Source organism: Amphiura filiformis, chromosome 11 (assembly GCF_039555335.1).
Source record: "Amphiura filiformis chromosome 11, Afil_fr2py, whole genome shotgun sequence".
NCBI classification, from domain to species: domain Eukaryota; kingdom Metazoa; phylum Echinodermata; class Ophiuroidea; order Amphilepidida; family Amphiuridae; genus Amphiura; species Amphiura filiformis.
Window position 1 is genome coordinate 25,552,959 of NC_092638.1, and position 16,114 is coordinate 25,569,072.

Sequence of the window (16,114 nt, forward strand, 5' to 3'; positions counted from 1 at the left end):
AAACATTACTCAAATTTTCGCATTTTATTTTCAAATTTATAGAGATCACATTCACAAGATCTGTAAAACACGATTTTATGCAAAGTTGGGACTATATAGGCGTGATAAACTTTTGCCGGAAACTGCTTCACAGGCAGGTCTTAAAAAGGATTTTGTTATATGTTTTAATTAATTTAAAGAAATTTTGGGTATTTTCTTTTATACTTTAGACACGCTGGCGAATTCAACGCATTATAGTTGCTGATTTGCAATTTTCATGAAGATATCAATAGATGTTAGGAATAAAAGTAGTTTGAAAATCTTTTACAAGTACTATCATCAAAAATTGAAACACAAACAGGCCTACCCCACTTATCCAGCATCGGATTTAACCCGTTTTGTCCAAAAGCAAATGTGATTAATCCGATAAATTGCGTAACTTCGCCAGCGTATGTCCGACGTGTTATGTCCGATAAGGTCATAAATCCCTCCTTTTTACATGAGCATCATCAGAAAATTTAACCCGATTAAAAAATTTTTACTGAAAATTCACTTTCAATAAACGCCCCTCTTTAGAAAAAATTACAGACAATGCGGTAGGTATGTCATGTAAGAAAAATGCAAATTCAAAAGTTCTAAAATTCAGACCAATTTTGTATTTATGTTGGTTCTATTATTATTATTATTATTATTATTATTATTATTATTATTATTATTATTATTATTATTATTGTTAGAGTTATTATTATTATTATTATTTTACTTTGACAAAGTAGTCCCATTTTACAGTAGACTTAGCTCTATATCGCATTTTATACATTATTATTATTATTATTATTATTATTATTATTATTATTATTATTATTATTATTATTATTATTGTTAGAGTTATTATTATTATTATTATTTTACTTTGACAAAGTAGTCCCATTTTACAGTAGACTTAGCTCTATATCGCATTTTATACATGTAGGCCCTACATGGTGGACATCTTTGAAAAATGACCAAAATAAAAAATAACAATCCATCATCATGGTATTTTTTTTCTTGGGGGTCCCAAATTTACAAAAAGTCGGCTTCAATAAAATTGCGACCTCCCTATTTCGTCAGCAAAGATTTTATTACCCCCCACACCGTTTGCACCCCCCAACAGGCATCAGTCTTTTGGAATAAAATAAACACACTATCTGTAGTCATGTTGTGCTGTGACTCCCTACATTTTGGTAATCAAAAATATTTTATGACACCCCTATTTTTCTTTCCGTATATTTGGGACCCCCTAATCATCTTATAAAATCCAATTACATGGCTTTCTGTTATCATGCTTATGGCTTAATAAATGTCATCTCCATCTACTTCCAGGGCCATACTGCCCCCCACCCCACTGAGCCCTCTGGAGGGTTTACATTTGCTACCCCCTCCCCCTAGAAACTCGTGTAGGTCATCCCAATAAGGATGGTCAATTGCTCCTGCGCCTGAACTTTTTACTCGATCATGGAGGGTGTGATGGAGAGTTTCAGTGCCTTTATCTTAGCATGTATCTGCTCCCCCGACCGTATGGGGAATCCAACCTTGTCTTGTAATAGCGTGGCTATCTCCTCCCAAAGCTTTTTTTTTATCCCAGAAATACTTTCCGTGTCTCTCCAAATTTTGAGGATAGCCGATGTTCCCTTGTCATTCCAATTGACCCCTCTATTGCGTTTATTTATATTAATATTTGCAGCTGCAGCCATGATGACATCACGCAGTAAATTACTCTGCTCAGTGGCGTAGATTTCTTTTTGACATTGGGGGGGGGGGGTGGAGTTGGGAAAAAATATTTCAAGTATAGTCAATCCAGCACCTTTTGGCGACAGAATAAGTTTTTGGTTGAATTGTGCGCGAAGCGCGCGAAAAAATTTTGCCTATGACTCTGCTTAAAATTTTGCGCGAGTGATATACTCACAGTTATATCCGACAGCCCAATAGTGCTGCATGTCCACACGTAATTACTATTACCAGACGTAACGTTTCGATCGGTCTTAACAGCTCTTAACCCTGGTCATCTTCAGCCTTAAATTTTCGGATTTAAAGCACATTACGTCGGATATAGTAATTTTTTTATATCCGACGCTCATTCACACTGCCACTTATATCCGATACTATTACCGACGTAATTTAAGTCCGACTGTGTGAACAAATTGTCGGATTTAAAGCACATTACGTCGGATATAGTTATATCCGACGCTAATTCACACTGCCACTTATTATACTATTACCGACGTAATTTAAGACCGGTAATAAGTGATTTAAGTCCGACTGTGTGAACACGACTTAAATGTTGTTGTTGGTATAAACGTAATGGGCCTTACAATTGAAATACCTCAAGCTTTTAATCCGATATGCTGATTATCTATTTGTTTTCATGAATTGGAAGACATTCTTTGATGTATTACTGAGCTCAATCATTTCCAAATTACTGGAGCGTGAGGTCAGCATAGTATTTTTATTAACAGAAGGTATTCTCCAAATTCATTTCCTAATGTATGTGAGAATGATACAATACCGGTATGACATGATGAACATAGTCATTGATGCATCAGTTTTAAAATAGACTAGGCGGTACCATATTTGGCGGTTCTCGGCAGGGCGCGATTACCAGGCTGATGGTGACATGCCCACATGACAGTTTTACTAATTTGACCTCAGATGACCCTGGTGACCCCAAAATGACCTTCCAAAAATTTGGCTCTAAATGTTGACTGTACCCACCAAGTTTCATGCCCATACGACAGTTTTAGTAATTTGACCTCAGATGACCCCTGGGTGACCTTGGATGACCCCAAAATGACCTAAACTTATAACTCTAAATGTTGACTGTAGGCCTACCCACTGCAAGTTTCATGCCCATATATGAGTTTTTACTAATTTGACCTCAGATGACCCGTGGTGACCTTGGATGATTTTGTGGCAAAGAAATGCTAATCTATTTTGTATGAAAATGTTATAATATGGCTTTAACATGTTTCCATAGTTAGCCATAGGGATCTATTCTGTAGAACTGAGTCCGTAGACTAAGTCCGCTTTATTGGGATGTCTATCGACCATCGACGAGTAATGATTGCGACCCCCTATAAACCAATAGTTTTCATATTTACAGGGTTAAGGCCAACCTTAAAACAGTAAACGGGTAAAAACAATTAAAACACAAAACAGTGTCAATAACAAAATAACAAAAGAAAACCCAATCCATATCATCAGGATGAGCCAAGTGCATAACTTTTAAGTTATTTAAAAATAACGATAGAAATCTATACTTCTATACTGGATATTTAATAAAGTATTGATACATGGTGAGAATAGTAAAGGATTAATCTTATATCCCCCCAAAAAAAAAAAAAAAACACTAGCGAAATCATGTGCATGTATGTTCATTATGTTCAACAGCATTCAGTATTTTTATTACTGCTGCCCGCACTCATTTTGGGTTTTTCCCTGAAGTTATTTTTAGCCGAAATTGCGCATGCAAGAGTAAGCTGAATAAACACTACCTACGCGTACTTTAAACGGAAGTATAGATAGTATTTTTTAAAGATTGAACAACGGCTTGACTCAATCTACACTTGGAAATTTGGACGATTTACTTGATTTTAAATTAATTGAAATCTTGTTGTTAAGGTGAGTGTCGAGGTTCCAATTCTTCTAGTATAAATTATATTCAAATAGAGCTAGCAATACAAGTTAAACACTTACACTTGTATTTCAACGCTGCGCTGAATAATTGCACTGTACGGCGATCGTATACCATTTTGAGCTTTTTTGTGCTGGCTTCAGACTTTGCTCTTCACACCAGTTTTTGCCTGTCGACTCAGTTTACTAAAGTAACAAAAACATGGAAAGGACCAAAGTTCAGACAATCTTTGTATTTAATGATTGTAGAAGATAGTATATTTGTATAGGCCATAGAACAGGCTGGCATCTACATGTCCAATGTTCACATGTACATAATTTCATAATACAGATATAGGGGCAATACATGCATTGTACGTTCATGCATGTAAAACGTGATACAAATTCGTGTATATATTATTTCACTATTTTTAATTATCTTGCATAACGGTTCATTGGTTTTGACACGCAAAATTCCACAATATTATTTGCTTTTTTCATGTTCATAGACTAGCCATATGGATAGACTAATCTAACAGCCAATTGAAGCATTTCCCAAGCATTTTACGTTAATTTTCTTGTTAAATTTAAACATGCCAAGTCAGACATAGGCTATGGTGCATGTCTGAAGTATAATTTTAGGGAAGGGGGGTGGTCGAGGGACACATAATAAATTTTGGTGTGTATGCTCCCCGGAATTTTGAGGTGGTGGGCCTTTGGGCGCTGACAGCGTACCGGTAAAGAGTGGTCTTTTAGAGCTGCGAACAGTTAAAATCAAGGGTTTTTCTTGCCGGCTTTCTGGTTGAAAATCGCCTACAAAACAAAATCAAGGGTCTTTCGGAGCTCTATTTTGGTCAAATTTAAGGTCTTTCGGAGCTGCGAAATTACAAAATGGGGGACTTTCCGGGGGAACATACCCGTATGGTCAGTGCCCACTCCCCGGATAGGGATTGGGTTCGAGTTTTTTATTGAATCGTGTTTAGCATTAACAAAAAAACAACAACAACAACAACAAAAACATGTGGCAGCAGATTAACCAACTTAATAATTTTATTTGCTTTTCATTTTCAGGAAAAACCTCACGATTCACTAAAAGCACCACATGTTCACACCACTTTTAATCAAACATCGATCAGGTAAATCTACACGATTTAAAGCCAGGCCTTTTGAAACAGAATTTAGCCATTAACAAGCCTGTCCGGAGCGATGACGAACGACGACAAGCCAAACACAAGCTTCAGCAACTCAAGGTCACCCTGATTCCTAAACGACCACATTGCCTTGCCATCAACAACATGATTGCAGTACTTCATTACCGTCTTGATGAAGTACATGAGGCTACTGACATTCTTGAGAAGACTTTGAAGGAAGATCCACACAACCTGAACGTCCTTCAAGATCTTATTGACATCTACCAACGTGACTTTAGAAACGAAGACAAGGTGGAGTGCGAAAGAAGATTGAAACTGGTAATGGACAAAATTGACACTGAAGAAATCTCAGAAACTGTACACATATTTGCGCGTTGTATTGCTGGGAAAGGGTTTGCATGGGGGTTCGATATACACCCTGATAGTAGAGAGACAAGTAGATTAGATGCATCCATTGCTTTGTACGAACAAGCTGTAAGTGTGTCTGGTGATAAGGTAGATGTAAAAGAGAAGCAGGATTGGTTGTATTACCTAGCTTTAGGATACATCAGGCAAAACAATATCAAAAGAGTAAGTAAAGATAGAGTGTTGTACTTAAAGGTCTTCGATAAAGTCCTAAAATGTCTTACACCAAACATAGAATCTGACGATCAACAAAGAAGATCTGCTTCATGGTGTCTTCTGGGAAGTTTATTTGCACAAAAGCCATACAATGCTACTGGTATTCCTGAGACAATCAAGAATACCGAATTGAAAGCGTTTTGGTTTCATCCAGAAAAATGCTACCTGCGTGCTTTGGAAATAGAAAGTAGAAATTGGGATGCACATAACCAACTGGCACATTTGTACTACAAACAAGGGAAAGAAGAGGAAGGTTTGGAGTTGTTGGATAAGTCGTTGAAAATCAATCATGGAACCTCTAATTCCTACGCGCTCCATATCAGAGCGCAGATTCACCTGCATGTCTTCAATCGACAACTTCAGAGGAAACTCCAGAAGAAGGGTCCTCCACCAGATCGTAAGCACTTACATGAAGCCAAGACGGATTTGATCTTGTGTATTCAATACAATCCGTATGTACTCGATATGGTCCATTTGTCGGAGATCCACCACAAGCTTGCTTGGAACGAAGAATTATCAAGCTATGAAAACAAAGGTCTCAATGAAGCTCTCAGATGGTGTACAAAAGCTGAGAATTGCCAGGATGGTGCGACCAGACCAGATGTACATCAGAGAAGGGCTCTCATTCTTCAGGATCTTGGAGACATTGATGATGCCATCAAGTGCTTCATGCAAGCCATGGATTGTGAGCAATCTTCTGGTAACAGGAACTTCGTGTTCATGGTGAAGGCAATGTTAAAGAGGTACCACAATACGGAAATCAAACCAAAGTACATGCTTCATGAACTCGCCTACTGGGTGGTTCAAGGTGTAAAGAAATACTCCAACTGCAAACTTGGTTCCTTTGTGACAGGATACCCAGAAGAGATGCTGGACGTTGGAGAATTGATGTTCGAGTCTGGAAAACAAAGGCAGATAGAAGTCGTTCGAAGGGTTGTAAAAGCTTTCAAAGACAAAAAAGTTGCTGTTGATTCAGCGAGACTCAACGTCTTAGATCAAGACACGACGGATTATGCATTTAAAGTGACCAGTGCAGAATCTAAAGCGTCGTACGTGCAAACAACAGACGCTTACTCTTCTTCGATGCAATCGCCTTCATTGACTTCAAGAGAATTTGAAGAAAATGTCGACTTGACTGCTGCGGAGACACTTACTCAAATGTCAATCTCAGCTGTTTCTGATTTGGGGTCACTGGACTCTGAGGAAAGTTCGAATGGCTCATTGCCAATCTACCGTCACTCTAAGAACCAACACTCTACAGATGATCAAGGGAATGCTATTCGGCGTTCGAAATCCCCATTGTTGTCCTCAGATAAAACTAATCAACCAGACTTTAGCGCAGGTGCTACAAGTGGATGTAGCGATGGCCACAACTGTCCTGCCCCGCTTATCAAGATCCAATCTTCAGACATTACATCCGGGATAAAAGAGAAGGAAAGCTTTCAAGGACACAGTGATGAAAGTTCTCAGAGCAGGATGCTTCAAACTGCTATTCCTGACAATTTGCAGGTAGGAATTCCTCCATTTAAAGCCTTCCATACTGGCTTCAAATACGATTTCTTTGTGGTGTTCGATACCCAATCAGCTGAAATCCGTGACTGGGTTTATTATCATTTGCGGAGTCAATTGGAAGTAGGTCAATATGCCTTGAAAGGTTGCATCCAGGAAAGAGACTTTGAAACGAACACGCCATTCCTGACGCAGACTGTGAAAAGTACCATAGAAGGAAGTGCCAAAATATTGCTGGTCATATCAAATGGGTTCCTGGAGAACAATTTCTGCAAAGAAGCGTCGGAGTTGGCTCTTCAGACGCAGCACATACATAAAGCCATTCTCGTCATGATTAACGACATCTCGTTACCATCGGCTATGAAACCCCTTCCACTCGTGGGTGCAACAAACGTTATCAACTGGAAACAGTTATCCGAATTTCTTTTCCAGTAAATTAAGCCTTCGTACTATCACGTTGGTCACTTCGATACGCTCTTCGATTATCGATGGTCAGCCGTACACTCAAAACTTACGTTCGGTTTATTCGCCGTATAAGTGATGATGTAACAGGATTAACTACCATAGCAATAGGTTTAAACAATTATTGTTGAATATCGCCATGCACTACAAGCGGGTTGCACTCATCACCTGTGTATGTCTGCAATTACATTGAATACAGTAACGCTCTTTTCAAACATACTAATCTTACAGGTATGATTGATCAGCACGATGAATTACGATCCAGGTCTTGACCCCTGTTCTTTGACATCTATGATTCAAGGCAGAGCTACTGCGTGAACGTACTAGTGCAGTGCGATATATTCAAATATTGTTTTTACCTATTGTTATGGTAGTAAGTCTTGTTACATCTTCACTTCTACGGCGAATAGAACCCGTTTTGACCTCTGTATGGATCTCTCACTCAAATTGGTTCTTAAAAAGGATTGGTGAGCTCTAAAGATCTCTTTGATTAAAAACTGTTTCAGATTTTACAGAACCATTCTCATTTTAAAGAACCTTATCAGATTAGCGTAGATACCTCTCAGAACCCATAAGGGTAGTGTAGTTTATTTAGCATTGTTGTTTTACAGCTGCTTTGTTTTATTATGTTGTATTTTATTAGTAGTAGTATTACAGACTTGACATTTAGTATGGAATATTTTTTCGAAAAATATCAAGACTGGTCTGGAAGGGGTCTGCATAAACCGCACGGGCTAAATATTAACTAGGGTGTGTCGGGAGATGGTGTAAAATAATTGTTTGATACAAAATGTGCTTTCCATAGGTTTACATTATGGTTCTCATAATGTAGCGAATCTGCCTAAAATGGCGGATTTAGGGAGGCTGAATTTGAGCTTTGCTGGGACACAATTTCGGACTTTATGCAACATTGTTCTGTTTATTATCAAATTTATTGGGGTTTGAGGTGATATTTCCTAAACTTCGTCAGCAATTGGCATTCATCACAGCTGAAATACACTTGCAATGTACCAATTTTTTGAACATGGGAGGAGCTTAAAATATGGCTTTTAAAAGTGGTACGTAATCTGAAAGTTTGAATGGCCCCCTGAGGTCAAATGTTATAAGCTTACGGTACAAAACAACTGCGCGGATTCTTGGTTGTCCAATGAACTCACGCTGTTTCTTTGTGTACAGTAAGTTTATAACATCTGGCCCCAGGAGGCCATTCAAACTTTTTGAGTGCGTACCACTTTTCAGAGCCATATTTTAAAAGCTCCTCCCTCTTTAAAAACTGGTAGATTACAAGTGCATTTTAGTTCTGACAAACACTTATTGGCATTGAGGTTCAGTAAATATCACCTCAAACCTCAATAAATTTGATAATATCAGAATAATGTTGCTCAAATTCAGAAATTTTAACCACCACAAAAATCAAATTCAATCTCCCTAAATCCGCCATTTTAGGCAAATTCACTACATTATGAGCAACATAATGTAAACTAATGGAAAGCACATTTTCTGTCAAACAATTACTTTACACCATCTCACGACACACCCCAATTAATATTTATGCCGTGCGGTTTATGCAGACCCCTTCCAGACCAGTCTTGGAATTTTGCGAAAAAATATTCCATACTAAATGTCAAGTCTGTATTATTTAATATTATTGTTATTGTTATTAGTATTATTATTGATTTTATTTCTATATAGGTTCAGTAAAACCCGTTCTTTAAAGCTAACAGAAATGTTGTTGATTCTTTATACATATATATTTTCCAAAGGTATTGTATACAGTATAAAAAGGTTCCAGGTTAACCCTGGGGTATTAGAGACAGGAACATCAAAAGAAATCAACCAGGATCATCATTGCATGCTTTGCCATTGCAGGCATCACCTTGTGGGTCACTTATTTATGAAAAATACGTTAGCCAACATTAGTCCTATTTTTAATCTCAGAATTCCGAGGTCAGTGGTCAAATTTAAAATTTACTCAAATTTTGTTCAAAAATATTCCTTAGGTCGTAAGGATTTAGAAAATATATAGTTTGACCTATCTACGAATTACCGTACCGGAGTTATGAGAAAAAAGATCGAAGGTCAACATCAGGGCTACACTTGGGTCAAAACAGAGCATTTTCTCAAATTTTGATGACAATGGTCTCACATATTATGTCTTGTAATAGCAATCAAGAAAAAGAATAGTTTGCACTATCTAGGATATTTTGGTTACTACCTAGGAAACAACATAGATCACAGCCAATAGTACTGGTTGGGTATTGACCCGTTTCACTGTGTTACCTAGATAACAAAACATCTTAGGTATTGTAAATTATTCCTTTTTGAAATTGTTATAACAAATTTGTTATAACAAAATTGCAGCACTAGACTAAATCCAGATCGACAACCTTATTCCCAAATTTTTCATCATTCAAAAGTTATAACTGAAATTTTGGCATCAGAAGAAAGCTCGTGTTATTAATTATTACTCCAGAACATTGTAACATCCGAGTGGTAACCACCACCGGAAGCAAATCCTACATGTACTTTAACCCATAAACCAAACATAACTAAATAACCGATGTGGTTAAGGAATATATCCCCTATCATATTCTTTTTGAATTTTGACAATTGATCACTCTGTTTTTGAAATACAAGAATTTTACGAAACTACCTCATTTTCAATCCGTTCCACGGAATCAAATATCTTTTTTGATTTGATTGTTCGTGTTTTGACAACCCTGGATAACCCAAGAAAGCCTCTATTGAAGCTTATTTCCATTGGGTTCCATTTGAACACCGGGACGGGTGGGGAACAGTCAGGGGGGTTAACACCCTACTCTTTTCGAAACTGGCTGCGAGATACATGTACAGGTATGACTCTCTGTACACGGGACCGACGGCTTAACGTCCCCTCCGAAGGACGGAGTACTTTCATGATTCATTTACCCAATTCTAAATGAACCATGGGGAGAGCGGAAGTCTGAATTTAATCTACAGAAGTTGCCAATTAATTTCAGACTTTTTTTTCCAAGTCAATATCCCAGCAAATCGCCACCGCCGGGAATCGAACCCGGGACCTCATGCACTAAAGGCAAGTACCCTAACCATTGCGCCACGCTCTCCCCTATCGATCAATGACAACAGACGCCTCATGCACTGGTGAGGCGCAGTTATTAGCATACTCCATCATGTCCATATAATTTAGATCATCGATTGATATTTGAATCCGTGGAAAGGTTTGAAAATGAGGGAGTTTCGTAAAATTCTTATATTTCAAGAACGGTGTGGTCAATCGTCAAAAAAGTTCTTTCAGGGACACCCTATACACGTTTCTGCTTCTCATAATTTGAAAACCGCTGGGGCAATACAACTCGAGATATGGAAACGGATTGTTTTAATGGTAGACCTCAATGTAAGATCGAAAACGGAGGCTAAGGAACATCGGAAACCACTGAAACTTGTTTTGTGGGAAAATGGATCAGATATACCTGGTGAAGTCCTTCGATGTGTAGGACGAAATATTGTAAACATTCACTTGGTTTTGTCAGACAAAAATTCTAAATGTTTAGAAAACAGAAAATTACAATAATTTGATCGACCTTTAAGGAATGACCCATCATTGCAACTCAAATCACACAACTCCATTCGATGATAGCGTTTTTGCTATTTCATACAACAGAATGAATATGGAATAAAAACTGTGTAAAATTATATACATGTTGTATCAAAGGGAATGTATGTATATACACCAACAAAAACATGATTTTCACTAACACGGAATATCCTAATTAAACATTTTTATAAGTATAATAATTTATTTCAAAAAAGTATTTTAATAGTATGTAGATTGAAGTATAATGATCAGTATTCATTTGTTCTAGCATAGATCATAATATAATATATAATTATGTATAGCTTTCTAAAGTCTGCACAAAAAGTAACGCAGCTGTTATAAATATGCCCATAGCTTTAGCACTATGATAATTGTTTTCATAGTATTTCAACATAATAGGAAGGATGATTTATTTACCCGCAATTTGATACCCCATTTGTCCAATTTTGTTCAATATTAACAACACAGCATAGTTTTGAAAGAAAAATACCAGAATTTAAAAATGGCAGCTATTTGTATTGATTTGAAGTCAGCGCGAAGATAAAGGAGGGCTTTTAAATTCGGGTATTTTACTTTAAAAGCCCTACTGTGTTGTTAATTTTGAACGACATTTGACAAATGGGGTATCAAAATGCGCGTAAAATATTAAAATCACCCTTCTTTCTATGCTGAAATATTGTGAAAACTATTATTAATTCTGAAGCTATAGGCGTATTTATAACAGCTGCGTTACTTTTTGTGCAGACTTTATGTTATTTTGCTTCCCTTGTATATTTTATTTAATATTTAATTAAATAAGTTGAATAATTTACAACTGTTGTAGTCAATACTTTTAAATAAACAGAAAATTTACTATACTTTTATCATGTATAGCAAAGTGTGTGTTCAATATATCATGGACTGATGTAGAAAAAGAATATTTTTGTTGGACCTGTGAGCCAGTGGCGTATTGTGGGTCATCATATGGGGGGGGGACCGACCATGATTGGGGGCACCGGGGGGGCACAAGCCATTTTTGGGGGGCACAAGCCATTTTTCGGCAATTTTCCTATGGGATTTTTTTAATTTCAGATCGATTAGGGGGCACGTGCCCCCCCCCCCGTGCCCCTATGAAGCTACGCCACTGCTGAGAGCACATCAGACATATCGAATTGGAATGTCCTTCTGATATCATATAATTATTTTTTAAACTTAATTCGCGATATAATATACACATTTTATGGCAAATAATTAGACTTGATATTTTTTTGAAATTTAACAGTCCTCGAGGTCAATTGGATAAATCTAATGATATGTACGTAAAGTGTATGTAGCTAGGATGAAAAGCCGTCCATCATATGGAAATATTGACATTTCGTATTGAAGATATAGAATTTCAACAAAAAAATCCAAATTATTTGATATCAGTTGGACATTCCTCGTACTCAAAATGCAATTCGATATGTCTAATGTGCTCTCAGGTTCCACAAAAATATACTGTGCAAACGTTGCTATCCGATTCCTTAAAAAACATACTCAGGTGTTAGTCTCACAATTAAAATGAGACATATATCTGACAGTAAAAACTGACATTTTGTGGAAAAGAAATTCCGAACTATTTTTATGGAAATGTTACAATATTCCTTTCAGGATCTGCGCTTTAATCATGCCCAACGTTCCTTTCCTTTGTTTTGTTTTTTCAAGTTGGGTTGTTTGTCGGGATTTTTGTTTATTTATTGTCTTGTTTAATTGCAACACTTTGGATTTGTAAAACAATCATTCCCCATTGTGTAGCCCCATTGTGTTTCCCCGTAGCCCCATTTCCTATCACTTGAAAAAGTGGTAGCAATTTTCCTCACATCCCAATGGTGCATGTTTGTGCGACGCTCAATCCTATTCGCCGTAGAAGTGATGATGTAACAGGATTAATAACCATAGTAATAGGTTAAAACATTTTTTAAATATATTGCCCTACACTACAAGCAGGTTGCACTCATCACCTGTGTATATCTACAGTCATAGATTGAATTTACAATATCGCTCTTTTCAAAGATACTAGTCTTACAGGTGCGAGTGATCAACATGATATGAATATTGTATAGAACTACAATCCCTGTTCTTTCCCTCTTTTAAAACTATAAGTTTTGGTTTCTCTTTTGTTCAGAAACCAAAATTCAAGGGATTAAAAAGTGGAACAGAACTGGTCTGCAATCATAACACTCGTGTTGGGAGGACATAGTAGTGTAAGCATAATTATAGGCTAGTCAAATCAACAAATCACCCACCACTAATTACAACAGAATCCATTTTGCATGCGTCCATCTCCCAAATCTCACATAAAAACATCAAAAGTCCCCAAATATCAAAGTAGTGGAACAGTTCCTAATTTGCATAAATAAAAAATGGCCGCTTATGCAGTGGTGATATTTTAAAATTGTTCAAATCTTGCTAAAAACCATATCAATGTGTATTGCTCTTGTCATAAGGAATCAGAAAAAATATAGTTTGACCTATCTCCGATGTACATTTCTTGAGTTATAGGAGAAAAGGTCAAATGTTAAAGTTTGGACTCCACAGGGGACAAAAAATGAAAAATTCTCTGATTTTGATCAAAATAGTCTCATATTGGTCCGCTTGCAAAAGCATTCAATAAAAAGAAAGTTTGTCATATATCAGGTGATTTGTTACCATGTTAACATGGCAAAGAAGATCAAATTCCATTGAGCCGCCTTGACCTTGACCTATTTTGTGTTGTTACCTATGTAACAAAACATCCAAAACAATGCAACTTTTATCATTTTGATTTATTTTTACCAAAGGAACAATTTGAGACCAGTTGGGTTAAAAATTGGAGTATATTTCAATTGTAAACGCCCATGGGCACATGGGCCCCAAAATTTGACCTTTGACCTTTTCGCCTATAACTCAAGAACTATAAGTCGGAGACTGGTTAACCTATTTTTCCTTATCCTTATGATGAGAGCAATATATTGGTGTGGTTGTTAACAAGATTTGACCAATTTTGAAATTTCGCCCATTTCGCGGCCATTTTGGATTTACGCAAATTAGGCACTGTTCCACAACTTGGATTATTTAGGACTTTTGATGTGTCATTAAATATGCTTTTCTGACATGAATGTTGATTAAATGGATTATGTTGCAATTAGTGGTGGGTTAACCCCTTATTTTTCTTAATTTGACTAGTCTCCCAGCAAACACAAAACGTTTTCGACATCATTCGCAAAAGGTTATAAAAGGTTGTCAGATAACGTTTAAATGTCGGGTTATATAAAGGGTATATTAAGGGTATAAAACGTTTTCATAACATTAAAAATCATTCTGTGATAATCTACTGCTCAGCAAATAAAAAATGTTTTACAGAAAACATTGAAATGTCGGGTTATATAAAGGGTATAAACACGTTTTAATAACATTCCAAAACATTTTTGAAAACTTGATACAAAACATTCTAAACAGAATGTTATTTTGGGGTTGAAAAATATTTTGCGAAAAATGTTTGCCCAAAATATTTGCAATAACGTTTTAAAAACATTTTCATAACCTTTATATAACCCGACATTTAAATGTTATTAAAATGTTGTTGTTTTTTCAAAACGAACATTTCTATGTTTGCTGGGTGCAAATATTTTAACATAATGTTATTTAAGTGTTGACAAAATAATTGACAAAAATGTTTGCAAAAATAGTTTACAATAACATTTTTGAAAACATTTTAAAAATATTGTTGTAGTGTGTTTTCATACAAAACGTTTTAAAACGTTTCCATGACCTTTATATAACCCGACATTTTAATGTTATTAAAACGTTTTTATGTAAACCAAAAGCCAAAATATAACTTATTAAAAACATTTTTAAAACGTTTTTGTGTTTGCTGGGCTATTATCGGATATCTATCACCACGGGCGGTAGTTGATGCTCTAAGAAATCTGTTTTAGTCTTACCCCAAAACAGACAAATCTGGTTATATACTATTCCACAATTTGAATTTTATCTCGCTCGGTGATCTAAATATAGCGCATCGCCAGACAGTGTTTCTATAGAGTGTCTGTCATACATGTCAAATACAGGTTCCACACCACCAAATAGAGTTCCTATTCATTTATGTGTTAAAAGGTATGGAGGAATTGGTCGTTTTCTCATTGTTAAACCTCCCTGGTTCATTCAAAACACCATTTTACCTATTGTTTATGATATTTTCTACCATAAATCCAACAAATATTGGGTAGGTAAGCGGCTTGATTTTTCGCAGTGACGCGTCGAAAACTACGTACATCCTGTCAATCTTATACAGCACACTGATTCTATGTAGTGACGTCATCTGGCGAAGAAGAACAAAAAACGTGCCTCAAATTTCAGAATTGTGACAAATGTAATCTTTTTATACTTAGATAATAAGAAAACCATCCACAAAGTACAGCTATCACAAAAAAATATGCACATCAGCCTTCTTTCTAACTTTTTTTCCCCATTAAATCAACCCTGGTGTGGTTCTCACAATAAAAACACTGATTTTTTTTTATCGGCCATTTACCTTGGTGGTGTGATTTGGTGGTGTGGACTCTTCTGTCGTAGGTGGCATACTTTCATATCACCGTATAATTACACCCGAGCTCTACGGCCCCGAGGCCTAGAAATCATGTGCGTATATTGAGGGGGTGTGGGGACTTTCTTTGGTTGTATGAAACATACACGATGCATGATGACGGAGATGATAATGATTATGGATTCGTTTATTGTCCCCGGTAAGCACAACCCATACCTATTTATACCTAGGCTCCCCTCTCCCCCCTATAACCTCCTCTAGCCTGTCCCAAGTGTCTCCTCTCTCCCCCTAGGGAAGGGGGTTGTATGGACAACCCCCTAGCAAAATTGGGGGTATTTACCCCCCCCCCCCACACCTGGGATCTACGCCTATGATATCTATAACTGGCAGGACCTTCATCCACACTGCAGTTTCAGATGAAATTGCACCACATCTTTCAAAATGGGGTGCACCCCAAGCTAAAAAAATCGAAGACTGGGTACACGCCCCCCCTATATTTTTTCCATAGGGGACATCCCCCCCCCTTAAAGGAGGATTTCGTGATCCTAGCATCCTCTTTTTATGACATTTTTCAGTAGATATCCACGAAAAAAGCTTATTTCCAAA

General features: G+C 36.8%; 1 protein-coding gene across 1 annotated transcript; it reads left to right on the top strand.

The window, feature by feature from the left end:
• Nucleotides 1-3,509: 3,509 nt before the first annotated feature.
• On the top strand, nt 3,510-11,580 carry LOC140164627 (tetratricopeptide repeat protein 22-like). Its single transcript, XM_072187961.1, has 2 exons — nt 3,510-3,636; nt 4,699-11,580. The coding sequence occupies exon 2, from the start codon at nt 4,923-4,925 to the stop codon at nt 7,341-7,343; it is 2,421 nt and encodes an 806-aa protein (XP_072044062.1). The 5' UTR covers nt 3,510-3,636; nt 4,699-4,922; the 3' UTR covers nt 7,344-11,580.
• Nucleotides 11,581-16,114: the final 4,534 nt, after the last annotated feature.